The following is a 27494-nucleotide window of genomic DNA, read 5'->3' on the forward strand; positions in this document are numbered from 1 at the left end:
ATACACACAATGATGTCTGACATTTCTTGGTTCCCATAGCATAATAGGAAACTTGACATTTCAATTAAAAAGGTAAAATGAGGACATTTACCATCAGACTATGAAATTCCTCTTCTGGAAGAGGATACTATATAGTATTTGAAGATATGCCTTTGGAAAAATCATATACAAAATGAAAGGGGCACCATTTCAAGAGCACTAGGACTACATTAAACTTAATGAATTCCAACACTCATAATAATGTAACTCAAAGACAAATCTAGTCTTAACAGAAGCTCCAATAAACTAAAACTATCTTAACAGGCACAATGAACAGTGTAAACACTGTTAACGGGCACCAAGTTGAATAGGGCAGACAATATTTGCTTCTGCATTCACACTTAATTTCTCAACTACATTTTTTTTTAAAATGTTGCTGCTTAAGCTATGAATGTTTTACAAAAAAGTTAATAAATATGGCAAATGCTAAAAATCTAGCTAGGTTATCATGCAAAGTATTATATAACCAAGACAAACTCAAATTTATAATAAAGGCAACTTGCATTCAAAATGAACTCTACCCTTATTTTTTATTAAAAGGGCAAACATCATGAATTAACCCAGCTGCTTACTTGAATTATTACAAAAGTAACATGATTCAATATGAAAATAAGAAACTGTCTACAAATCTCTGACAGTAATAAACTGCAATATACAATGCATACAGGAGTCATACAGAGCAACAAACTCTCGTACAAAACAAAAATATTTTAATACCTTTAAAATCCAAATTTTTCTTTAAAATCATTCATGAAAAAGATTCTCAAGTCAGAATTAACACCTCAATTAGTCAAGCATTGGGAAGCTACATTACAGCTATTTAATATACAAAGAGACATCTTTTCACCAGTCAGCTCCTTCTAATGTCTCTGTTCCGGAATCATACAGACTCAGTTCTCTACACTCTCCAGTCCATCATTTCTTCGGATCATGAAAACTGAATTTGTTGAACACCAGAAATCTAAGATTTGAAAATTTAAATTGAGCAGAATTAAAGAAAAAATAGTTTCCTGTATATTATAAACATTCAAAGAGTAAAAACAACAGACAATGAAAAATAAGTCTAGTTCCCACCCCAAATCTCCATTCTCGCTACCTAAGGAGCTACTTTAATAATTTCTTGTGTATCTTTATAGAAATCTATGCAAATACATTCATCCCCTCAATATCCATGGAGGATTGGTTCCAAAATGCCCTGTGGAAGCCAAAATGCACAGATGCTCAAGTCCTTTAATCGGCCTTCAGTATCCATGGGTTCTGCATCCGCAAATTCCATCTGCGGATTCAACCAACCACAAACCACAGGTCGGAAACATGATCCATGGTTGGTTGAATCCATGGGTGTGGAACCCGTGGATATGACGGGTGAACTGTATGAACATCTGTGTACATATCTGTAACCATCAGAGAATACTATACACAGTTACATATTTTGAGAAAACAATTTTTAACAACCTTCTTTATCAGATTCTTAATAATAATGTGTTGACGTTAACTACCTGTGATTAAAAAAAAATCAATGAATATAATTTTTTAAATTATTTAAAATATTAATAGAAAGAAGGTACTGTACCTGTTGATATGATGTTGTGTAAACCATAACATTTTGTTGCTGACCATCTGCAGTTATTAAGCCAGCTGGTAACTGGTTAGCTAAAAGACAGAAAAAAAAAGTTAAAGCAGGAAAAGAACTGCATCTGCTTTCTTGACCTGAACCTTAAGGTTGTGTGATTTTTCCATTTAAAAAAAGTTCCCTGGGCTTCCCTGGTGGCGCAGTGGTTGAGAATCTGCCTGCTAATGCAGGGGACACGGGTTCGAGCGCTGGTCTGGGAAGATCCCACATGCCGCAGAGCAACTAGGCCCGTGAGCCGCAACTACTGAGCCTGCGCGTCCGGAGCCTGTGCTCCGCAACAAGAGAGGCCGCAATAGTGAGAGGCCCGCGCACCGCGATGAAGAGTGGCCCCCGCTTGCCGCAACTAGAGAAAGCCCTCACACAGAAACGAAGACCCAACACAGCCAAAAATTAATTAATTAATTAATTAAAATAACCACCAAAAAAAAAAAAAAAAAAAGTTCCCTAAAAACGCACATTTTTTTCCTATAGCATTTTTCAATTTTCTGAAGTGTACTTTCGCTAATTGCCCATGGGCATAAAAGACTGGATGGAGTTTCTGACTCATAAGTAGACCTACACTGTGAGGCCTGGTTGGGAGCAACACTTACATAACTAAGCAGCATATATTTTAAATATGAGAAATATATGTACACGTAAATTTTATATGAGAAACATCACCATAGACCTTTTATTTCACCAATATGACACTCAATTTTTAAGAAACCTTCAGTTCAAATTTATTTAAATCACAAGATTTTATATTATAAACAACAATTCTCAGTACTCCTCTCCTGTGAATCTTAAGCCAAAAACTAGGGACTATGGAAATCCATTAGAACTATTGGTGAAAGATTATAATCTCTGCAGAATCAAAATTTATACGCTTATCCCTCACCGACTTCAAATATAAGGGCATGAACTAGTAAGAACTATGCAAATTAGTGCTATGTCAAAACACTCAGTGCTAATATTCCAAAAGTTCTACTCTAGACATATAGAATTAATCACTGCCAATAATCTACATGACTCGTAAGAACGAATGTAGCTGCACAAATGTATCATAACACTGCTTACTAAATGCCTCCTCTGTAAGCTCTTCACTTAGTCCATCTGTAGCTGTGACTGCTCCACCAATTCCTTTCTCTCCTTTCATAGCCTGAGGAAGGGAAATCAAACAAGCAATCACTGTATTCAAAACGACAACAACCACCTGTTTCCTAAATGAGAATGCTTACTTATTTCCTAAAATTAGGAGCTTCTATTATTACAAAATACAGAGTATTTATTAATGCTTCTGGTTAATAACATATGGAAAGGTCCTTCAAAATGCTGTTATATATGCAGTAGTCATCACAAGACAGTGTTAGTAATGACCTAGAAAATATAAAATATTTGTCAGTAAAAATAAAGTTATTCCACACTACATCAAAAGGAAAAGAGAAGTCTATTTACAGATGAAGTAGTCTGCAAAAACTGTAAATACCCAGCTTGCAGATCTACTACAAGTGATCCAAGTTATCATTTAACTATACATGCAGCTCTCAGCCAGCACTATAGCAGCCAGTTTGGAGTTTAAAATTCCTAAATCAAAATTACAGTTTGGATCAAAGACCTCTAAGTTTCTGTCCGCTCTCAGGTTCTAATGATGCTGAAGATTTGGAAAAGTTTTGTAAAGAATTTACACATTCTCTTCCTACTTTAGTCATTCTGTGCAGATATCACTAATTTAATGGGATTCTAACACTAGAGACATTAAGAAAGTATTCTGAATGCAATGTGGATCTGACACCCAAGTTGGAGTGTAGAAATAAATATGCTGATCTCAATTCATTTTCACAAAATTCATACCACATGCAAAGAAAAACCAAATAGGAAATGTGGAAGAATTCAATCAATAATAAGAAAAGGATATAGTTATAATTCCCTTTTTCTTATCTAAAAGGCCCCAAGCTTTGAGATGCTACCTCTTTTAAATTAGTAACAATAACAGCATGTGCTAACATTATCGAGCACTCTGTATGTGCCAAGCCAAGGGCTGTACATGGATTATTTTACTTAGTCCTCTCAGTAACTCTGTGAGGTGGGTACTATTATTATTAGCCTCACTTTACAGACCAGGAAACCAAGGCCTAAAGTACTTAAATAGTCTGCCCAGAGTCACAGAGTTCAGCATCCAGGTGGTCTAAATCCAGAGTCCATGCTCTGAATCATTACACAACTACGCTGTCATTAGTAATAGACAAAGGAAAAAAGAAAGGACTTCCTATTTAAGTTCAGTAATATAAGTGATTACATACTTCTGAAAAATGATTAATACATTTAAAAAGTTAAAATTGAATAGTGTATCTTATTTTCTTAAAAACATAATGGGAGACACTTTACTTACCTCTCTGAACTTCTGAAGGTATAATTTCAGAGGTTCTACATAACTGTCGAAGCCTAAGGTAGACATGGCAAAGAGAATATCTTCTCCATTGATTGTCTTCCGTTTCTCTTGATGGCATCGTTCACTTGCTTCAGATGTTATAAAGCTGATGAACTCACTTACACATTCTTGAACACATTCTTTGGCATCTTTTGCAATCTGAAGAGAAAAGTCATAGGTAAATCTGCAGGGAATATAACCACCACTTTCCTAACAACCTGCAAAAATAAAAGGCTTTTCAGAAGAATATAAATTTCAGTTTATGACTGTTAACCTTTAATCTTCAAAATATACGCTGCTAACAGTGACGTAACGTATGCTATCAAAATTCCAACCCTCATTGAGCGAGACTGAAAACTCAAATACAAATGAGAGAAGCCTTGACAACTGTTCACAGAAAACAGAATTTAGGTATAAAAGCAACTACTGGATGACCCTACCACCCCATAAAGATGAAAACTCTTACTAACCAAGTGCCCCAAGAAAATCAATCCTGTTATGTCTGGAGTGTACTGTGGGCTAGACTTAGGTACCGCTTCTCTGCCCTGGCATTTCCACCAATGAGGACACCAGAAAGTTTTTAAAAACAAACTAAACACTAAATTCACTGTAAGGCTTACAAGGGAGTGAAATAATGACATCTGGTGACATTTTTATTAATAAAGGTACAAAGTGTCCGGAATACGTTTTGAGTTTATGAAAAAGCCTACCAAAAGAAGCACACACCTGCCATCTCATTATAAAAACAACTCTTCACTTAGTGGTCTAGGGTTTGAAAGTGAAACTCTAATAGATTAAATCATGCAATTCCAAAGCCACTTCTAACAGGAATGACAAAATCCTTGCTGAAACATACTGTCTTTCACCTCCATGCCTATTTTACATCCTGGTGAAAAGTAACAAGAGTTACTGCATAAATGCAGTCAAACAAGATAATATAACCTGAGCTGGATACATAACTTTAGATGTTCCAGCAGCTATGCTAAAAAAAAAAAAAAAAAGTGAAATTAATTTCAATATATTTTGCTTAACCTAGTAAATCTAAAATATTATCATTTAAACACAGAATCCATTTAAAAATTGAGATATTTTAAATACTGAAAATCAACTATATTTCAATTAAACATTTTAAAAATTGAGATCTCTTTAGCCTTTTTTTTATACTAAGCCTTCAAAATCTGGGGTATGTTTTACATTTACAGCACATCTCAATTCATTCGGCCAACATTTCAAGTGCTCAATAACCACATGTGGCTAGTGGCCACAGTACCAGGCAGCGCAGGCCTAGCCTAGTAAGCAATTATCAGCAGTTGTGCTTTTTTCCCCTTAAAACATAAGGAGGACCACTCAAATTGGAACTTCTAGGCTTAGTGATATATTTTAATAATGTATTTCTTCGTAAGCTTTATTACTTTCATAAGTATTTTCTAAGCTACAATAAAACGAGAGAAAGCTTATTATGCAATACAAAGCAATATACAAAGTGTGGACTTCAGTTCAGACCAAGTGATAAGTAGAGTGCCAATGAGTTTTTAAAAGCTGTTATAAGTAACTGTTTATACAGTTATTTCTCTCACAAGACAAAACTACTTTAAAAAATGCCAGTTGAATTAAATGTATGTTAATATTTATAATTATAGAGAAAGTTTCCAAACACATAGATTTGGGGGGAAAATCCTTACTACATCCATCAGCCCAACGTGATCCAATTTTGCCGCAACAATATGGAAGTTACAACTTCATATGCCCAAAACCTGATAGTTCTGACAATGCACCTATTTTTACAACGATTCTTAATTCTGTTTTATCTGCTTCCAGCAAGTGGGGGAGCGGGAGCACTGAGGGACATGAGAGAGCTGAAATTGGAACACCGCTCAGTAACCAAGTGTGTACAACTGAAATATGTGTTTTGCTGAAAGGCTGAATGACTGAAATCAACAGCTAACTATATTCATGAAATATGTGTTCATGTACTTTTACATTCCCCCTGCCCCACCCCTGAAAAACAAAACCCAGTTAAATTTCTCCTCAGCATTACCTTTCCCGTTTGAGGTATGGCATTTTTCATTATCCTTGCAACATTTGCAATTGGAAGATATATATCTTGTTCTCTAAAACTTTCTTTTGAACCGTTTGTGTCTTCATGATCATTCATGCTGTCCTCAGTATCTAAGTAAAAATAACAGGTTTATAGCTTCTCATAATTTTTCCTTCAAGATAGAGAAGACTACCGAAAACAATCTAAGATAAGAAACATTCTGGTTCATTTCCTAATCGTTTTTAGGGATTAGGATAGCAGTTCTTTTCACAATTTTCTCAGGGCCATAAATGAACCTCCTCATTAATTTCAAACCCACTGCCTAGAATACTCTTATCCTCAACTCTGCCTACTAAATCCTACCTACCCATTCTCCAAAAAGCTCAAATACATCTCCACAGCACCTTCAGAAGTGATCTCTCCTTTCACAAAATATCACAAACAAGTGCTTCTTTGTGTCTCTTCTCTTAACACATTTTATAATCCTTATTTCTCATTCCCCCTCTTAGATTTTTGCTACCTGAGTCCAGGGATCAGCTTTGTGTCCCTCCTAGGACTTGGTACAGCACCTCCAACAGAGGAGGTGCTCATAAATATGTTACATAACTTAGCTATAAAATAGAAGAGACTGTGATCTATGGCTCCATGCATATAACAAGATTAAAAGGGTGTGTGTTTATCCAAAGCCAAGTTTATACAGAATGGAAAAACTGGACTTGAATATTACTAACCCAATTGGATTACCACTAATGTAGTAACAGTTTTTGAACAAAGCTATAGCAGTAATCCAATGTTCTTACAGAAAGTAAAATTTTAGATATAACTGAAGCTTTCATAGTACAAATAATATCCTTTTATGATTAAATGCAGTATCCTGTAAGTAAACTTCCCACTCTTTTATTAATATATGTATTAAATAAGAAAGGTACTTAAGTTGATTCAGTTTACATTTTTACATGTTTAAAATGATGTTATCAAAATTAACTTGTTTGAATATCTGTTTTAGGATGAAGTAAATAATCACTACCCCCAACTGCCTTCTACAAAAATATATCTTAGTGTTTTTTAATCTTACACATCAGAATGCCACAAAAGCAAATTATTTCTGATAGGCCAACATAATACTGCCATTCTACTACATAGTTAAAACTTAATATTGAATAAAAACCAAAACTAAGTCTGTTCATAAGTACTAGAAATATAATAGCTAGCAACCACCCTCTAAAGTACTCAGTTTATCAATTGAGTAAGAATTCGCCATATTTAATACTTAAGTAGGAAATCAATAACAAATCATTAAAGAAACTGTACCAGCTTTAAAAAGGCATACTTTTATAGAATTCTTTTCTAAAACCCGTCATTCTTTTGAAGACTATTTCTAATAAAAATAGCAAAGTATACCTTTTTAGACTATCACTAAACTGTGACACAAGAGTGCTACTTTTCCTGTAAAGACAAAAGTAACCTAGAACATCACATCAATAAAATTTCCACTTTCTAATTTGTTCCTACTTGTGAATTTGTTTCTAATTGTGGCTTTCTTACCATCATGAGGCTGTATAACATAATGACTTCCTCCAATATAGTCTGCAGAAATTCCTAGTTGAGAAGCATCTGTGGTGGAACTGTCACCATCCATCTATGAGGAAAAAAAGCTTTCAATAATCTTCAATAAAACTTGTCTAAAAACTACATAATAGATTCAGTGCTCATAAACTGTCATAGGATGAGTCAGTTACATTTTTCACAGCCTTAAGCTTACTAAAAGAAAACATATTTCTTGATTTGGAAACCTTTTGATAATTTGCCAATGATTCAAGATTCCCCTATTCACCCTCTATTAAGCAATAAGCCTAAGACCAACGGGGAAACAAAACAAGGAAATGAATTTAAAACACACACGTCTTTCTTTTCAATTGCATCATCATCAAATATAGTATAGGCAACCCTGACTTACAACCTAATTTATCTCTGTAATGACAAGCAAAGCCAAAATCAGCTTAGTAGTTAGTCACCTATATCCAGCCTGTTCAGCTCTCCTGCTAAAGCCAGATATTCCTACACGAACTTTTTTGCTCTCGCTGCAAACTCTCTTTGCCATCTCACAGAAGTTCCACAAGAGACAATATCCTGGTTTAAACTGCTGTTTGGTACAAGAAGCACGTGGGCTCCCTGCACAGTCCTGTGCCCACACAACCCGAAAGTGCACCCCCATTCTGAACAAGCTCATCGCCCCTAAGTCTAGTCAAAGGTTAATTTTCTCTCCCCCCACCCTCAGACTTTTGACTCGTTATGGAAAAAAGAAAAGGAGGGGTCAGGGAGCTTGGAGATCTGCATATAAAAATAGGAAAATGATAACCACAGACAAAAATGAGAGTTAAAATGACTATTTTAAAAGAACCCTGGGAATTCCCTGGTGGTCTAGTGGTTAGGATTTCACGCTTTCACTGCTGTGGGTTAGGGAACTGAGATTCCCTGAAGCCACGCGGCACGGGCCAAAATAAAAATAAAACCCTGCTTAATTTTACTCAGAGGTAAACGATTTCTAAGAGGGAAAATCTGGGCGGGGTGGGGGGGCCCCATAAGCCCTGAACTGTCTCCATTCCAACATGGCAAATCCTGGAAGTCTTTCTGCTTTGCAAATAATACTATTCAAAACAATAAGGGACTGGATGGAAAACTGTGGATGGAAAAATTTTGAATGCATTATCTGAATAAAAAGCATAGCAAAAATTAAGTGTAATTTACATATGCTTTCAGGCCAAATCAAGAAGAGACAGTTGATCCTAAATGTTTATCAAGGCCCAGGACCCAGCACAAACAATGTTATTAACTGAGATATTTGAGTCCTTATGTAACACCTCTTCCTTTCCATCTCTGTTGGATTTTTACCTAATACTAAAATACCAGGCTAGTTTCCAAGTCTTCAATAACATGGCATTTCTTTGATGCATCTGTTGACTGTGGTATCTAATTTAATTGTAAATACAGATACATTTCCATAATTTATATAGCTGTTTTAAGGGGGTAGAGAATAGAATTCACTTACTTTTAATAATTTGTGAAAGTACAGGGTACCTATTTATGATGCTTCTTAGTGCCCTCTAAGAAGAGGTAAACAACAGTCAGTGAGCTCTGATTTAGACTCTCTTATTGATCCCTGAAAACAAACATCCCTACCGGTTAAATGTATTTCTATATAAAATGGAAATAATAATTTCACCTTCCACATCTTAAACAGCTAATATATGTATGAAGCATTTTCCAAATATAAAATGCTATTTTGATCCTAAAATGCTATAAAGATACTAGGAGAGTAGTCTTTAATAGATATGATGATGGATTTATTAGCCATGAAAGAGAGGTCAATTAGGATAGCTGTGAATGGATTGGTTTTTACAATGCCCTAGGGGAGATCAAGGTGCAGGAGACAGGACCAAAGTGGTTAAAAGCCTAAAACTAAGAAACAAATACAGTTTGTTTTTTTGGGAAGGGGGGGGGTGGAGGCAGTTACAGAAATCCTTTGCTAAATCAATGTCCACAGGATAGCCTGAGTCTTTTTAAATTAGCTGATGAGCAAGACCTTGTTGTAATAACCATGATCTGAGAGATTAATTAATTTATAAATATAATGTAAAAAAAGTATTAAAGGCAAAAAGTGTAACTTACATTATCTTGTCATGCACTGGAATTAGCAGCAAGTTTATCACCTGGATTAAGAACGTTAGCCTCTAAACCTCAGTCTTCTAAAAATTACTTCTGAAAGTATTTCATAGAGTTGTTGGAATTAAATAAAGACTAGAAACCTGCTAAGGACAGAGTTTGGCACATAGCGTACTCAGATGTCAGATCTCACCCTCCCTCCTTTGAAGATAAGCCACATGTCATCTGCTTAGCTGTTATGTGTCTTTGGTTCTGCAAGTTTTAGCTTCTCTGTCATTTCACCACTCCTGTCTTCCTCTCTTCTGTCTTTCTACCATTAAAATCCTGCCCCATACTTTAATCCCAGTGTTCACCCATCCTCCTGAAATCTTTCTGATTTACCCTGTTCTGTAAGCCAAAGCTCAGTGTCCCCATCTTGGAATCCCCAAGGCTCTTAGAATCTTCCATTCAACAAGCTAGCCTCATCTCTGATGCTTACAATATGCTAGCTATCCTCCTATATATACATATAAGAAATGAGGGGGGTAACTTGCTAGATACATCCCAAAGGCTTTTTCTAGGTCTAAAACTTCCTATGAAAATTTACAAAATAGATTGTAGATTGTAAGCCAGTGAACAAATATTTACCGAGTAAGCACCCTGTATTTATCAAGTCTCTGCTATGTGCCGACAACGTCATAGGTCAACAACAAAGACAAGGTCTCTGTCCTCGTCTTGCAGAGAAGACAAATGTTATGTAAACTGGGGTCAGGGGGACGGGGTGGGGAGCGCAGCCTACTAGTATTTCCAAGGCACAGGCTCTGGAATCAGGTCACCTGGTTTGAATTCCCTGCTACTTACTGGCAAGTGGGACGAGAATAGTACTTACCATGTAAAGACCTACCATAGTACAATAAGAATACTCAGTAAGGGCTTCCCTGGTGGCGCAGTGGTTGAGAGTCTGCCTGCCAATGCAGGGGACACGGGTTCGAGCCCTGGTCTGGGAAGATCCCACATGCCGCGGAGCAACTGGGCCCGTGAGCCACAGTTACTGAGCCTGCGCGTCTGGAGCCTGTGCTCCGCAACAAGAGAGGCCGCGATACTGAGAGGCCCGCGCACTGCGATGAAGAGTGGCCCCCGCTTGCCGCAACTAGAGAAAGCCCTCGCACAGAAAAGAAGACCCAACACAGCCAAAAATAAATAATAAATAAATAAAAATTTAAAAATAAATAAATAAATAAAAGCAAAAAAATAGTCAAAAAAATAAAAAGTTAAAAAAAAAAAGAATACTCAGTAAATGTAATATATAGTTATTAAATAATTACAAATAATTAACTAATTGCTAGTGCACAGTGCTAAGGAAAATAAAGATGTTTTGTTATATGCTTTGGGAGTTTATTCCATAAGGAACCTCACTAGTCTAAAGAGTCAAGGAAGGCCGTCTTAAGAAAATGACGTTTAAACTGAGACTGAAAGATGAACAGCAATCAGTCAAAGAAAGATGGGACAAGAATGTTCCAGGCAAAGGAAACTGAGAAATAGTACTGGAGGACTGGAATGAGCTAAGTAGAGGCTGGATCAAGCAGTATCTCGTGGACAAGAGTAAATCAAAGAAGAGCTTTAGCAGAAGAATGCAAATCAGATTTCTCTTTAAAAACATCGCTCTGGCTACAGTCCAGTGTAGAAAGTGAACTGGAGGGGAGCAAGAATGGGGGCAGAAGTCCAGTAAGGACTACAATGCTGCATTCAGGGCATGAGTTGAGGAAAGATGGTGAACATTCCCAGTATCAACAGGACAGCAGCACTGGACAGCAGAAGCAGAGGCTACAGAGCTTTTTCGTTGGTAAAATCAACAGACTTGGTGGCTGACTGAATAAGAGCTGGAGGAAGAACCAAGGATAATGCTGGGATTCTTACAGCTGGGGAGACAGATGGCTTTCCCCAGAGAATGCAAAAGGAAGGGAACAGGAGTGCTAGGAGGATGCAAAGAGCCTAGCTGAAGTTGGTGACCAGAAATGTTTAGTGGAATCAATATGTCCAGCTGTGATACTTACAAGCCTGGTAAGAACAGAGACCCTAAAGTGTTAGATTCCATCCAGACAACAAAGAGGAAAGAGCATGTAGGATAATGACGAGAACGGGTAAAATGATCAATCATTAGATCCAAGGGAACTGAGAAATATGGACAAAGAGTAGTTAAATCCCATTAAATTAATTTTATTGACTATTCTAAGTATTTAGTTTAACTGATAATATTGTTCTCTAAAATATTATGTGAAACAAATGGTCAGCTAAGCTAGTAAATTTTATTCTATAATTTTTTGATGTAGCGGTATCTTAACTATACTAATAATCTGTTGCACAAATGTGATAAGTAGTGCCCTCTTTAATATGTTTAACATTTTTGAGCACTTTCTAAATACCTTATGCAATGTTCATGACCCCATGAAGCAGGTGAGAAAATTGAGGTTATGTGAGGCTAATGACTTGCCCAAGGTGGCACCCTAAATGAGACCCAAGTCCAGAGTCTCAGATGCGAAGTACTTTACAGTATTTGTTCCTGATAGTTTTTCAAATAGTCCTTAAGCCTACGTCTTTAATTTGTCCTCTAAATTCTGAGTCTACTGATTGTATATTAAAAACCTTCAAAGATGCTTCTCAAGCAAGGACAATATTAACTTCCCCATTTTCAAAATGAAATTGCTATGAGAAGTGAAGGTATTGTATAAAAAGCACTTAGCAAAGTGCATGATACACAGTAAGAACTCAGCAAATGTACCCTAGTATTATTACTGTCCCTTCAAATACAGTTCTCATATTCTTCCCAGGCATAAAAAGTTTCCTCTCTTACATGACCCCTTTCACCTGTTCTATGGATCAATTCCTTTTTATCTCTTTGAGGATAAGGAATAATACGAAGATTCCTCATCTCTAGTACCAGCTTCTTCATTCTTCCTTAAACATGCTTAGTCTCCCTCATTAAACACACCGAAGTACATATAGACACATACAACCTTAATTCTGCTCCACACTCTGTCTGGCTCATCCTCACCCTGACAGTCCTTACACACCTCTTCATTCCTACTGAAACTCTGTGACATGTGCTTTTCCATCCCAACATGATACTGAAACTGCTCTCAAAAGTTGGCAAAGATCTTGCCTTCAACCTACTTGACTGTTCTTTGTAGTGCTGGCCACTGCTGACCCCACATTTATGCTTGGAATTCTCTTCTCCCTTGATTTCCAAAGCAATATTCTTTCCTTCCCACATCCTACTTGTTAGTTTTAACCAACAATCGTTTTCTCTTTCTTCCCTTACTTTCTTAATAAACTCATTAAATATCATTTTTATGCTCATAAGTCCTACATCTACAACTATATCATGACTGCCACCCAAGCAAGCCAGGCCTGTAGAATATGTCTGATATCCCACCACTGCAAACTTAAGATACTGGAAAATGAAATTCACCTCCCCCATCCCCTGCAAGGAGGCAATGGATAAGAACTCCTTTTGAACTGTTGCAATTCCATTGTTAATAATGCTATCTCTCTACTCTTCCAGGCTAATTATACCAGTGTCATCTTAGGTTCTTCTATCTCCTCCAAGATCTACCTAATCTGTTTAAATGTTTTCTGGATATGCCCTTCCTTTTCTATTTCCACTGGATTACTATCCAACCTACCTGGGTACATATAGTTTTAAGACTAATCTCACTGAAATGGTTCTAAAAGTCTTCCGCATCAAATCCAAACCATTTCATGGCTTTACATGAGTGGTTCCCCTATTTAACCTAACTAAACTGGTTTCCAACTCTATCTTCAGGGCTGATTTTTTTAAAAAACCTTATTTAGGGATCACCAGGTTCTTTTGTTCTTTTGTTTTTGTTCTTTTGTTTTAGGAGTGAGGCGATCATGTCTCAAGGAAGTTGTGACTGTGCCTGATGTTACAGATGTAGTATCAGATTCAAGATTAAGTATCCAGACAGGTCACGTGGTATCTCTTCACTAGATTATCCTGTGAAATCCCCACCTGGACCATGCAGATCTACTGCCCAGCCACTAAACATAAGTCACTCACCCCTACCTTCAGGCTTCTGCTTCTGGTGACAGCCTGCACCTATCCAACCCCACTTCAACGCTCAGTTCGAACCCTGCAGGCTCCCTCCATGACATTCCCAACTACCATGCCCACCACGCCTCTCTTTTCACTTGTGCTACCCTTAGAACCAGCATTTCTGTTCCACACATAACTTGCCTCTAATATTCAATTTGACTAAAGCCCTGCCAGCTAAACAGATAGCCTCTTGAGAGCTGGGACAGCTTTTTACCCTGTAGCCTGGACAACTCTTAAGGACCCAGAGGAAACACTTAATACATGCAAGTCCCTAAAAAGAAGAAAGCAACAGGAATGAGGAGAGGTACTGTCTGGCCTTGAAAGGCATTCATTCTATCAGGAATCTCCAATATAAATCAGTTACAATTTTGTTTCCAACTAATTACAGTTCAAATCAAATTAACAACCAAAATGATAAAACATACTTACTGTCATGAAATACTCTGAGAACCGTGTTGTCAGTGGTACTCAAGAACACCTGCCTAAAAAGGTGTCTAATCTCTGCCCAATTCCAACCTAGAAGATAAACATCTATTAGTAGTAAGAAAGTATAGCCTATAGGCTTTCTTCCTGGTAAAATTTAAACAGGCATATATAATTTTACCTACTATTCTTATTTAATGGAGTGCATGGCTAAAAAATGGTGCAAAAAGCAAGCACCCATTAAATGTTTGTTAAATTGGAAGATATATTTTGGAGAACTTACAAAAAAGTTAATGCCATCGGGGGGAGGTACTGCTTTTCCAACATAACCCTATATTTAGTCATGTTCATCATAAATATTCATCACAACACACCAAATTATGTAATATGCAAGAGACCAAAAATCATGTAACATATCTAAACTATTTAAAATATCGACACCCAGACACGAACACTCCATTTATCAACTTAATTTTTTGGTGATGGTTTTCTTATTGTTTTAGAGTGCGATTTAGAGTCCAAAAGCTCAAAAGGCGACACAAATTTACCTCTGAGTATAATGCTTTTAAATATCTCAGATTATAGCGGGAAGAAGATACATGTTGCCCAGAGAACAACAACACAATCAATTAAGACCTTTATTTATCATTTTAAGGCACCACCATTTTGGACTCAAATTGCATCTCAACAGAACTTCCTTCTCACCTTAAGGCATAAATAGCTGAATAAACTAGCATCAATTACAATGTTACAATCTCCCTTTCTCATTTGCTTTTCCTTTTCTCGAGTGAAACGATTAAATGGAGAGTAGGGGGACAAAAACATACCCTTTTAGTGTTAATTTTTAAAAGGAGAAAAAAATACTGATACGCATTCAAGCATGAAATCTAGTAAATGGCAGAAAAAATTATAACCACTTAATCGAATTTTAAAATGCCATTACAAGGGTACAGGCAGCAAAGACTGACATTGTCCACTGTGTTATAATCTTAAAAGGAATTTCTAATTTCTTTCCAAATATCGTCCTCTTCCTAGCCCAAAGCTGCCCGGAAAATTCCTTCCTTGTAGCTATAAGTGTTATTTTTTAAAGGGTGTCTCTGGGGGGGTAAAAAATCCTCAGAATCCTTAAAATATAGAAGCTGTATATATTTATGTATTTTTGCTGGGGGAAGGGGTGCCACACCTCACCATAATCACTCACCCAAATAGGTGAGTCGGTATATATTTAGATTCGGTATATCAAAGAAAAACACTATCACCTCATATGGTATATATTTTCTTAAAGGCAGGTTGTGATATATATGAAAGCTCAAGGGAATGCATACATCTGTTTAATGTTTAAAGAAATGCAAATTTGTATCCAAGAAAAGCAGTAGACCCTTCCTTCCTCCACCCTCCATTCTTTGGCATCAAAACCAGAGTTTTGCATCAATATAATCCTTAAATTAAAAACTACAGCAGCAGTGTGAGGAAGGAATAATTGCCTTTTAAGGTCTTTGGGTTAAACTTTCAATACTTTACAAATAAAATCCCTATTTGTTAATGCCACTTACATTGATCAGTTTACCTCATCACTTTATATTGCTGATTAGTTTCCATATAAGAAAGCCGAAACCATCCCAGTGATTCGTGGCACGAACCGTGTAGTCCATGCAGGTTAGTGGGATACTATTTTTTTAAAGGTCATACGCTAACCTTGCTGAAATCATCTCATTAGAGTACTTCGGTCGAGATTACGACTTGTGGGTCCCCTAATTCTTTGTTCTCGGAGACTACTACTCCTAAAGCCTGGCATATCCTCCCCGCCTCCCACCCAAGATTAAAACCTTAGTCCAATCAGGAAGGCTTCCTTCCCACCTTCGGGGCAAGTCCAGGGACCGCAAGCCGCCAGATGGCTGCATTCTTTACGCGTAAACCAGACTGCGGGGAAACCAAATCCATTCCTTCCTCCCGAGGACCTCGCTTCCTCCCCACGAAGGTGCGCGGGCTGGCCCCAGCCCCACCGCCCGCCCGGCCGACCTGTCAGTCCCGCCCGCGCGGCGCGGACGCCCCTGGCGCGCATCCCCCCGACTCGCCCGGCCCGGGCCCGGGCCCGCGCCCAACGCCCGCCCGCCGCGCGGCGCCCGGGGTGCCGGGGCAGACAAAGCGGCCCGGCCCCGCCGTGCCCCCGCGGACCGGCGGGCGGAAGGGGGGCGCTCCCCGGGGACCCCCGCGCGGCGGCCAGGCCCAGGGGTCAGGATCGGGGCCGGAGGTCCTGGCTGCGTCCCCCCGCCCCCCGGCCGGCTCTCCGCACAAAATGGAGCCGGCCGGGACGCCGCCGAGAGCGGGGCCCGACGGTGCCCCGGCGCCCCCTCCTCGGCCTCGGGCCCGGAGCTCTGCGGCGGCGGCGAGAAGGGGGCGGCCTGGCCCGCGTCCCGCCGCTCCTCGACCCCGCGCACAAAGAGCCGCGCAACGGCCCCGCGCTCGCTCCTCGGCCGGGCCCGCAGCGGGACAGGCCTCGCAGGCGCCCGCCCGGCCCCGGCTCCGGCCCGGGCGGGAGGGCGGGCAGGAGGGAGGCGAGTGCCCCCGGCCGCGGCGGCGTTGGCGGCGGGGACGGCGCCGGGAGGAGACGGACATTTCATTCGAGCTAAAGTGGAGTCGGTTTAGGAGCGATCATTGGCCGAAGCGAGACACAAACCTCCAATGCAGCCCTGGTTGGCTCCCGTCTCCAATCGGCTGTTTGGTTGGACAGAAAATGGCTGCGAAGGAACCAGTCCCAGCGCGGAGCTCCGCTTCCAGGACTCGGCCCCCCCTCCCTCCGCCGCGGGCCGCTTCCCTCGGCGTGACACCCTCCCTCCGCGCCTCCCGCGCGCCCGCCCGGCACGGCCCCGCCCCGGCCCCGGCCCCGCCTCCGGCCCCGCCCCGTGCGCCGAGCGGCGGCAGCTGTGCCAGCCTGCAGAGCGGGCTGGGGGCAGCTGCGGGTAGGTCCTGCGGGGCACGGCGGAGCCGGCCAGCGGCCTTCTTGCTCGGCGGGGGCTTCCAGGGACCGGGACTCTGGCGCGCTGCTGCTAAGGTCTGTGCGGACTTGCTTCCCGCGGTGTTTTCCCCGGGCCTTGCGAAGCGTGATTTCTCAGCCTTCCCTGTCTTTTCAATCCCCTCCTTCCACCAAGTGCAAGTGTCTCATCCGCCTGAGTGCAGCCTGCCTGCGCCTCGATTTTTAAGATGGGGAAACCAAGGGCAGAAGCTGTCGGCCAGGGCAACACCCGAACTGCAGGGTGGAGTTGAACGGCGATTGTCTCCTGGAACGCTTTCAGTACCTCGTGTTGGCCTTGTGTCCCTGTTAATGTGGCCACATGCACAACGCTCCTTCTCACTCGGCCGCTGAGCTCCGGTATTCGTTTTTCAGATTCCATCTAAAGATGCAGTACTCTCCTTCAGGTTTAACAAGCTGGTCAGTCCAGCCAGCCTTCACGCCAGCTTAAAATGTTGCATATCCTGTCCCCCAACCGCATAGTATTTGCAACATGACATGTGGCTTTTGCCAACCAGATGACATTTGGGCTGCAAGAGTCCATGGCCCATTCTTGCCTTGGTGCAGCCAAGCTCCTTCGCTGTCTTTCCCTGAGTGCAGTCTGGGTCGGACTTCCCTGGGCTGTGACCATCAGAGATGGGCGGTGGGCCAGACACCACTCACTGCAAAGGGGGCAGGATTTTTGCAACCGGAGCCGGGAATCGCGTTCCCTTTACTTCCACTAAACAAGTGGCCCGGTGCCACATTAAACTTTCCAGCTTTAATCACATAAAAATATGTAGACATGTTTTATTTATAAAGCTCCTACCGTTTCTCTGCGTATTTTCACATTTCCGGAGCAAATAAGGAAGCAAAGACGAATGAAAGCCTCCAAATTATTCCAAGAGGAGTGAGTAACAATACCACCCTGGGATCAGACAACCTGATCTGAATGCCAGCTCCCCCTCTTGCTGGCATGTGACCCTGGCCAAGTTTCTTGACCTCTCCGTGATAGTTTCCTCACCTCTACAATGGGAGTAATACTAGCTACTTCTTAGGATTGTTTGGAATTCACTCAGAGTAAATGCACAGAGAAAGCCCTAAGGAAAGTTGGCCCATTAGCTTAAGTTGGCTTATTACCTTTGTATCACATGAATTTCAATCTTTTTTTTTTTTTAATTTTATTTATTTATGGCTGTGTTGGGTCTTCGTTTCTGTGCTAGGGCTTTCTCTAGTTGCGGCAAGCGGGGGCCACTCTTCATCGCGGTGCGCAGGCCTCTCACTATTCGCGGCCTCTCTTGTTGCGGAGCACAGGCTCCAGACTCGCAGGCTCAGCAACTGTGGCTCACGGGCCTAGTCGCGCCGCGGCATGTGGGATCTTCCCATACCAGGGCTCGAACCCGTGTCCCCTGCATTGGCAGGCAGATTCTCAACCACTGCGCCACCAGGGAAGCCCGAATTTCAATCTTTTAAAAATTGATTTAAAAATTCAATCTTTCACCAAACTTTTAAAAACTGTTATTTGCAGAAAAGAAGTAATGTTGGCCTGTGTTTAACTCCTCCTTTTCTCTACAACTACCCATAAAGTGGAGTTTTAGGAGTGAAATGATGTACTCAAAGGCAGGAAATATAAAAAAGGAAGTAGTAGAACTGGGAGAAGTATGACGAATCCACACACTGGATGATGAATCAAAAGATGCAAAGATAACCGACTACTTTCCCTGCATTAATATGGTTTTATTTCAGTGCCATTGATCTAATCTACATGCTTAATTTCAAGTCAACAAAGGATCGTTCAGCCCCTACTGTCTACCGGTCACTGTGCTAGGAGCCTCAGGGCTACAGAAGTAAGTAAAGCACTCTTCTTACCCTGGGAGCTAACTCTAGGAGACTGGAGACCCAGTCCACACCCCATCTGCAGTTGAATCCCAGTTAACCTGCCATGACAACCTATGTTCTCTGTGCCTTTAATACCTGTGTTCAGGAGTCCCCCAATAAACATTAACCGTTTTTCATGATGACATGGCGAAAGAGAGGGATGTGGATCACAGTTTAATGTCTTGGAAAAGACATTCTCTAGACTAATCTAGACTTTGTATTAAAGGTCAAAGGATAGGTGATTGTCTTTTTTCCCCTCCCTAATCAGTACACCACAGCTGCCCCTTAATTTATACCACCACATATGAGTCATAATTTGGCAAACATCAAAACAGAATCCCCAGCACAATGAAGACTTCTCAGTTGGATTTTGCTTTATTACTTTAATGAGGCCTCATCTCATAAATTCCCATGATGACAGTGTCTGTTATAGTATTGTCTCCGTTTCCAACTTGCTAGTCTACCCTTGCCCCTGTCCTCTCCATCCATTCTCTGCCCTGAAGACCTGGAAGGATCGGGCTTCAGCTTCCCTCTGCCACCCCAGCTATGCCTGTCACCACAGCCCCACCTCACCAGCTTCTAGACCCACTGGAGGTTTTCCCTGACCCCTGACCCCTGACCCCTGATCTCTTTAAAAGCCCCACCCTATAATGTCATCCATTCATATCATAATAGTAAGTACTATTATGTTCACTCCAATATACTTAACCTCATTGGATTATCTTGGTTGTTTGTTGTCTATCAATATATCCAAAATGGGAACACATTTCATCTCCTCTCACCAGGGTAACTGCAGTGACCTCCTAACTTGTTCCTCTGCTTCCGCCCTGGCCTACACAGCAGCCAGAGTCATTCCCCAAAAATGGAAGTCAGATCCTGTCACCTCTCTCCTCAAAAATCCTCCATTACCTCCCCATTCTCCTCAGAGTAAAAGACAAAAGACTTTACAGTAGCCTTGCAAGCAGAGAGTGACAAGTTTGTTCATTCCAAGTTGAACAAAGGAAAAGATTAATTGTTTTTTGTCCATAAAACAAGCAACCACCAGAATCTTTTTTAATCAATCGATGACAACCTCCCAATCAGTGACAGCCCCTGACTTCAGAAAGTCAGCCAATGAACAATAGCCCCACTCCAGTAATCCTGCTTCCTTCTCTAAAGGTCAATTCGTCTCTGAACAGTCCAGCTTCTAAAAGTGCCAGTCTCTGAACCCCGCACTTCCTGAAACACTATATAAGACCACAGACTTCTCTGTTCAGAGATACTCTGCCTTATAATACAGCTGTCCTTTGCTTAGCAAGAAATATATTCTGCACTTTTTATTTGTTTCTTTCAGACATGAAGATCTGACAAGGCCCTATGGCATCTACAATCTATTTCCTCTCCACTCCCTCCCTAACTTCATATCCTATTTTCTCCTTTGCTCACTCCACTTCCTTTTGTCCTTATTTCTGGCAGGAATGCTCCTGCCTCAGGGCCTTTGCATTTGCTATTCCATCTGCGTAGCACATTCTTCCTTCTGATATCCACAGAGCTCACGCTCTCACCTCCTTTTGTTTCTTACTGACACCAACCTGATCACTTATCTAGAAATTGCAATTCCAGTTCCCTACCCCCACTCTCCCTTAACTGCTTTATTATTATTTTTTTTTTTTTAGTAACACTTATCACCTTCTGACATACTGTAGAGGTTCCTTATTTATTTTGTTTATGTTTTGTGTCTCTTCCTGCTAGAATGTAAGCTCTGTGAGGACAAGGAGTTTTGCTTGTTTTGTTCACCCATGCATCCCAAGCACATAGTAGGTATTCAAAAATTATTTGTTAAAAAAAAAAATTTGTTGAATGAATGGATTTTTAACATTTCACCTTATTACAATATAAACTCCTTGAGTGCAAAGACCTTGTGTTCACTGCTGTATAGTCAGGGCCTGGAACAGTGTCTGAACATAGTAGGGGCTCCGTAGATACGTAAGGAATGAATTCATGAGCAGGCATTGGATAACACTATACAGGTGGTCCCCGACCTAAAAGTTTCCACTTATGATTTTTCAACTTTGCAATGGTGCAAAAGCAATATACAGTCAGTAGAAACTGTACTTCAAATTTTGAGGGGGTTTTTTTGTTTGTTTTTTGTTTTTTGTTTTGGCCATGTGGCTCTCCTGATCTTAGTTCCCTGACCAGGGATCAAGCCCATGCCCCCTGCAATGGAAGCGTGGAGCCCTAACCACTGGACCACTAGGGAGTTCCCCAAATTTTGAGTTTTGATCATGTCCCAGGCTGATGGTATTCGGTATAACACTCTCAGGATGCTGGGCAGTGGCAGTGAGCCACAGCTCCCAGTCAGCCACGCGATCATGAGGGTAAAAACCAGTACACGTCCAACCTTTCTGTCCCCACACAACCACTCTACTTTTCACTTTCAGTATAGTATTCAATAAATTACATGAGATATTCAACACTTTATCATAAAATAGGCTTTGAGTTAGATGATTTTGCCCAACTGTACGCTAATATAAGTGTTCTGAGCATGTTTAAAGTAGCTTAGGCTAAGCTGTGATGTTCGGTAGGTGAGGTGTATTAAATGCATTTCAACTTACAGTATTTTCAATTTCCAATGGGTTTATCTGGATGTCATCCCATCATAAATCAAGGAAGATCTGTATTTTAATTGATAATATAAATGACCCTGAAATTACCAAAGCATCATTTGTCATCTTTCTCCAGAGAAACAGAGTTAATAAACATATTTAAAATTCCTCAAGTTATTATGAAGTGTTAATCAAAATATTCAAAATACATTCATCTCTAGTTTCACGTGGATTAGATGAATTAATATACGAAGATGATTAAAACATTCTCGATCAACCTGAAAAAGCAACAACATCCCTCTCCTTTCTAGGGCTGCCCAGGCCAAGGACTGGAGGGGAAATTGTCTTTAATAGGAAGGAAAGCCAAAAAACATCTTTTTCTCATTTCGTTTGCTTTTGCTTAAACTGCTGTCTTCTCTGAACTTGCAGCCCTGTCTGCGGTCTCTCTTTGATCTATTTACTGTGACAGGTCCAGATTAATCTTACCGACACACAGCTCATATCATGTTATTACCTTTTAAAAATCATGAAAATACCTCCCACTTATTGTGTGTTTACTGTGTGTCGTGTACTCCAATAAATGATTCACACATGTTTTCTCATTTCAGCCACACAATGACTTTGTGAGGTAGGTATTATTATACCCATTTAAAAGAATTGAAAACAGGCTCAGAGTTTAAGAAACCCAGAAATCACCCAGCTAGCAGGTGGCAGAGCCAAGTCTAGGACTCCCTTTTAGTCTCTCCCCACTGCAGATTCATTCTGGCCCTAATCTCTCTTATAAAAATCCTACCCATTTACAAGATCTGAATAGATGTTTCTCTGAGAAGACATACAGGTGGCCAATAAGCACGTGAAAAGATGCTCAACATCATTAATCATGAGGGAAATGCAAACGAAAACCACAGTGTGATACTACTTCACACCCATTAGTTTGGGCTATAATCAGAAAGACAGCTAATAACAGATGTCGTTGAGGATGGGGAAATCGGAACCTTCCTACACTGCTGGTGGGAATGTAAAATGGTGCAGCCATTGTGGAGAACAGCTTGGCAGTTCCTCAAACAGTTAAACATAGAGTTAACCTTTGACCCAACCATTCCACTCCTAGGTGCATACCTAAGGAAAAGGAAAAAAAAAAAAAAAATCCACACAAAAACTTGTACATGAAGCTTCACAGCAGTATTATTCATAGAGCCAGAAAGTGGAAATAATTCAAGTGCCCGTCAATTGATGAATGGATAAACATTATTCAGCCTTAAAAAGGAATGAAGTCCTGATACATGCTACAACATGGATGAACCTTGAAAACATTATCTAAGTGAATGAAGGCAGCCCTAAAAGACCATGGAGTGGGCTTCCCTGGTGGCGCAGTGGTTGAGAATCTGCCTGCCAATGCAGGGAACACGGGTTCGAGCCCTGGTCTGGGAAGATCCCACATGCCGCGGAGCAACTAAGCCCGTGTGCCACAACTACTGAGCCTGCGTGTCTGGAGCCTGTGCTCCGAAACAAGAGAGGCCGCGATAGTGAGAGGCCCGCGCACCGCGATGAAGAGGGGCCCCCGCTTGCCGCAACTAGAGAAAGCCCTTGCACAGAAACGAAGGCCCAACACAGCCATAAATAAATAAATAAATAAATTAAAAAAAAAAAAAAAAGACCATGGAGTATGCGATTTCATTTATAGTAAATGTACAGAATAGGCAAATCCATAGAGACAGAAGGTCAACTGGTTACTTAGGACTCCAGGAGGGGATGGGAGAATAAAGGGTGATAGTTACAGGGCACGGGGTTTCTTTTTGAGGTGATAAAAATGTTCTAAAATTGATTGTGGTGATGGTTGCAACATACTAAAAACCATTTAATTGTACACTTTATTTTTTTAGAAATTGGTGTCTTTTTGTTTATTTATTTTTTTGGCCACACCGTGCAGCTTGTGGGATCTTAGTTCCCTGACCAGGGATCAAACCTCGGGCCCCCTGCATTGGGAGTGCAGAGTCTTAACCACTGGCCCATAAGGGAAGTTCCTCGAATTGTACACTTTAAATGGTTGAATAGTATGGTAGGTAAATGATATCACAATAAAACTGTTATTTAAAAAATTCTACCCATTGTTAATATCTTTATGTATGAAGCACATACAAACTGATAAGAAAAAAACACATCTCCAATAGAAAGATGAGCAAAGGACATAAAATAGAAAACTCATAAAAGAAAAAATACAAATGGCTAATAAACATCTGGGGTTTATTAAAAAAGCTTTACCCTCAAATCAAAGGAAGGCGGGACTTCCCTGGTGGCACAGTGGTTAAGAATCCACCTGCCAATGCAGGGGACATGGGTTTGAGCCCTGGTCCGGGAAGAACCCACATGCCACGGAGCAACTAAGCCCATGCACCACAACTACTGAGCCTGTGCTCTAGAGCCTGCGAGCCACAACTACTGAGCCTGAGTGCCACAACTACTGAAGACTGTGCACCTAGAGCCCGTGCTCCGCAACAAGAGAAGCTACCGCAATGAGAAGCCCGGGCACCACAACGAAGAGTAGCCCCCTCTCGCCACAACTAGAGAAAGCCCTCACGCAGCAACAAAGACCCAATGCAGCCAAAAATAAATAAATTTATTTTAAAAAAAAATCAAAGGAAGGAGAAACATATCAAATAAGCTACGAATTTTACAACAAAGATGAATATGAAGATGTGGTGAGATGGGTGTTCCCATACACCAATGATGGGAAGCTTTCTAGAAAGCAATTAGTCAGTGTGCATTAGCAGCCTTTAAGATGTTCTTACCCTTCTAGTCAATAAATGTATCATAAGGAAATAATTTGTGAAGCAGGAAATAATATAATAATTAGGTAATAAGCAATTCAGAAGAGCTCTGTTAGTAGTAGAAAAAATTGGGGAAAAACTATGTTGTAGGCAGACTCTAAATTTATACTAACTCATGCCTCACAACAACCTTAAGAGTTAGACTGTTATCTCCAAAATGGATGAGGAAAAGCATCACTCTGCAGATAAGGTGATGGGGGCACACAGAGATTATGTAGCCTGTGCCTCCAAGGTCACTCAGCTGGTGGTCACTCTCTTCAACAAGAGAGCTGTTGAATAACGGCCAAAATTGTTAGCCATTATTGTTGTTCTAATTATTGAGATGGGGGATAACTGAAAAAGAAATCAAAATTAAGAATGACTATGAGTACTTAGTCATTGACGGTTATTAATATTCTTCATTACAGTGGAATCAGGCCATCTTTAAAGGTTATCTAGTTTACTCAGTTATGGGAGTAATTTATATGCTATGTGATCATTAACACCCATGTCGCTGTGGATTAGAGGTGCAGGGGGGAAGGAATAAGAAGGCAGTGAATTTTAATAGGCACGCTAGGGAATGGTTCTACAAGAGAGGTGTGAGGAGGCAGGCTGAGCCCTGGAGGGGAAGGACCAGCTGAGGGAGGTACCTGGAAGGGAAGAAATGGGAGGCCACAGACCTCCCTCCCACCTCTTGGTCCAGGACAGCTCCTGAGAACCTTCAGTGGCCCTAAGCACTAAAAAGATTATGACGCCATGTCTCCCACATCTAATTCAAAATAAAAAGGAGACTTCACTGAAAAATACATGAATGGCAGTCCCACAGAGTTTTTGCTTTCTCCAAAATGGGCACTTTAATATGTTTTTCAATGTCAAATTCTTTCCAAAAATAATGTTCCCCCTCATTTTCTGATATCCTTGCTTTGCTGGTCCCTAAGCACGTTCTTGGTTTGCATAATAGTTAATTCCACCTGGGAAGTTTGGGCCACTGACCTCTCACCCATTGCCATTTGCCTGGCTGCTGCTTACATATCCTCCAGAATTTAGATATCACCCCCTCCAGGAAGCCTTCCTGATCCTCCAAGTCCAAGCCTTAGAGTGATATCCATCTTGTTCACTAAAGCACATCCTCCTCTGGAATGTAGATTCTGTGAGAGCCGGACCATGTCCATCTTGTTCATCACCGTACCCTAGAACAGTGCCTGGCTCAAAGCTGAATGAAAGTTTACTAAATGAACAAATTCTCAAATGAGTGACCACCCCCCCGCCCCGCCCCAGCCCCAACTCCCTCACCTCCAACAAGCGCCTGGACAAAGCTAATGGGCCGCCTTTGTGCAGGTTACTATGACCTGACTCCAGGGCCCTTGAACTTCCCCTGCCTCAGAGTCAGAAACCCTTCCACCACAATGCCTTTGACTTGACCCTGACTGAGTCCAGTGAGAACCCAATCCAACCAAAGGATACAAAACTATAAGCATAGACTGAACTTACATGACTGAATTTTCTGAACCTAGAGCGATAAAATTTTTTTTTTAAAGCATTTATGACCTCACTCTGGGAAGTCACTGAGTTTTTTTTTTTTTTTTTTAAAGTTTTATTTATTGATTGATTGCTTGATTGCTTGATTGCTATGTTGGGTCTTCGTTTCTGTGCTAGGGCTTTCTCTAGTTGCGGCAAGCGGGGGCCACTCTTCATCGCGGTGTGTGGGCCTCTCACTATCGTGGACTCTCTTGTTGCGGAGCACAGGCTCCAGACGCGCAGGCTCAGTAGTTGTGGCTCACGGGTCTAGTTGCTCCGCGGCATGTGGGATCCTCCCAGACCAGGGCGCGAACCCGTGTCCCCTGCATTAGCAGGCAGACTCCCAACCACTGCGCCACCAGGGAAGCCCGTCACTGAGTTTTATGAAATGTAAAGGGAAGGATGCTTTGCAGCTTCTCCCAACCTGGCACATCCCCGCCTTCATTATCCTTCTGGGAAATAGTGTTTTCCTGGCTGGAAAGATTCCTCCCACTTTGGTTTGCTTATGATCAAAGTCACAGATTCATTTGCGCAATTGCTAAGACATTCTTGAGGCCTTCTAGCTCAAGGGTTGCAAACTCCTCCCCAGCCAGTGTGGCCTTTGGAGGCAGCACACATATTTTTTTTTTAATAAATTTATTTATTTTATTTATTCATTTTTGGCTGCATTGGGTCTTCGTTGCTGCGCGCTGGCTTTCTCTAGTTGCAGCGAGCGGGGGCTACTTTCATTGCGGTGCACGGGCTTCTCACTGCAGTGGCTTCTCTTGCTGCAGAGCATGGGCTCTAGGCGCACGGGCTTCAGTAGTTGTGGCGCGCGGGCTCAGTAGTTGCGGCTCATGGGCTCTAGAGCGCTGGCTCAGTAGTTGTGGCTCACGGGCTTAGTTGCTCCGCAGCACGTGGGATCTTCCCGGACCAGGGCTCAAACCCGTGTCCCCTGCACTGGCAGGCGGATTCTTAACCACTGCGCCACCAGGGAAGTCCCCAGCACACATATTTTTATTTCACTTATTCAAAGTTTGGAGTGGGAAGGTAGGAATTTAAGTCATTTGGGGGTGATGGCTTCTTTCACTTGCTCCAGGCCCCACCAACCCCGGGCTTCTACCAGGCTATCCCTTCCCTTTATGTGACCTGCCTGACAGGTCTCAGTTTTGGCAACTGATGCTGGTTCAACCTCCAACCTATCCCAAGTAAGAACCCTTACCCAGGCTTGTAAACTTGACACCAGGAGAGCAAGTGTCTGCCTCTGTCTGGTGTCAAGCTGGGAGGAGCTGGCCTGGCAACTTCCTGGCCCCCAGCCCTGGGGAGAAAGCCAGCACACATGCAGAGAAGCAGGGGAGGGTCTCTGCAGGGTTCTAGTTTCTCATTCTCCATTTTGTCTAACTTTTTGTCAACTTACTACTAGTCATCAACTTAGTACTAGC

The 27494-nt window shown here is 41.3% G+C and overlaps 1 protein-coding gene across 5 annotated transcripts; it reads right to left on the bottom strand.

Annotated features, from left to right (window-relative positions):
- Nucleotides 1-550: 550 nt before the first annotated feature.
- NFYB (nuclear transcription factor Y subunit beta) lies at nucleotides 551-17099 on the bottom strand. Of its 5 annotated transcripts, none has more exons than XM_068561602.1 (8): nucleotides 16974-17099; nucleotides 14303-14389; nucleotides 7663-7756; nucleotides 6118-6248; nucleotides 4041-4238; nucleotides 2729-2810; nucleotides 1613-1692; nucleotides 551-1000 (listed from the first exon to the last, which is right to left on the bottom strand). In XM_068561602.1, exons 2-8 carry the CDS (start codon nucleotides 14306-14308, stop codon nucleotides 968-970), a joined length of 624 nt encoding a protein of 207 aa, XP_068417703.1. In that variant the 5' UTR covers nucleotides 14309-14389; nucleotides 16974-17099; the 3' UTR covers nucleotides 551-967. The 5 variants fall into 5 exon arrangements, with proteins under 5 accessions (XP_068417703.1, XP_068417707.1, XP_068417704.1 ...); XM_068561606.1 differs by lacking the exon at nucleotides 16974-17099 and adding an exon at nucleotides 16154-16336; XM_068561603.1 differs by lacking the exon at nucleotides 16974-17099 and adding an exon at nucleotides 16123-16327.
- Between the last annotated feature and the right edge of the window lie 10395 nt (nucleotides 17100-27494).

The sequence above is a fragment of the Eschrichtius robustus genome, chromosome 13, assembly GCF_028021215.1.
Source record: "Eschrichtius robustus isolate mEscRob2 chromosome 13, mEscRob2.pri, whole genome shotgun sequence".
Lineage (NCBI taxonomy): Eukaryota > Metazoa > Chordata > Mammalia > Artiodactyla > Eschrichtiidae > Eschrichtius > Eschrichtius robustus.

What these genes read in the sequence shown, in the direction of transcription:
- NFYB (XM_068561602.1), bottom strand. An exon ending in TGTTATACAGCCTCATGATG is followed by an intron (nt 6,249 to 7,662) that starts GTAAGAAAGCCA and finishes ATTTTTACTTAG; the next exon opens with ATACTGAGGACAGCATGAAT. An exon ending in CCATACCTCAAACGGGAAAG is followed by an intron (nt 4,239 to 6,117) that starts GTAATGCTGAGG and finishes TTTTCTCTTCAG; the next exon opens with ATTGCAAAAGATGCCAAAGA.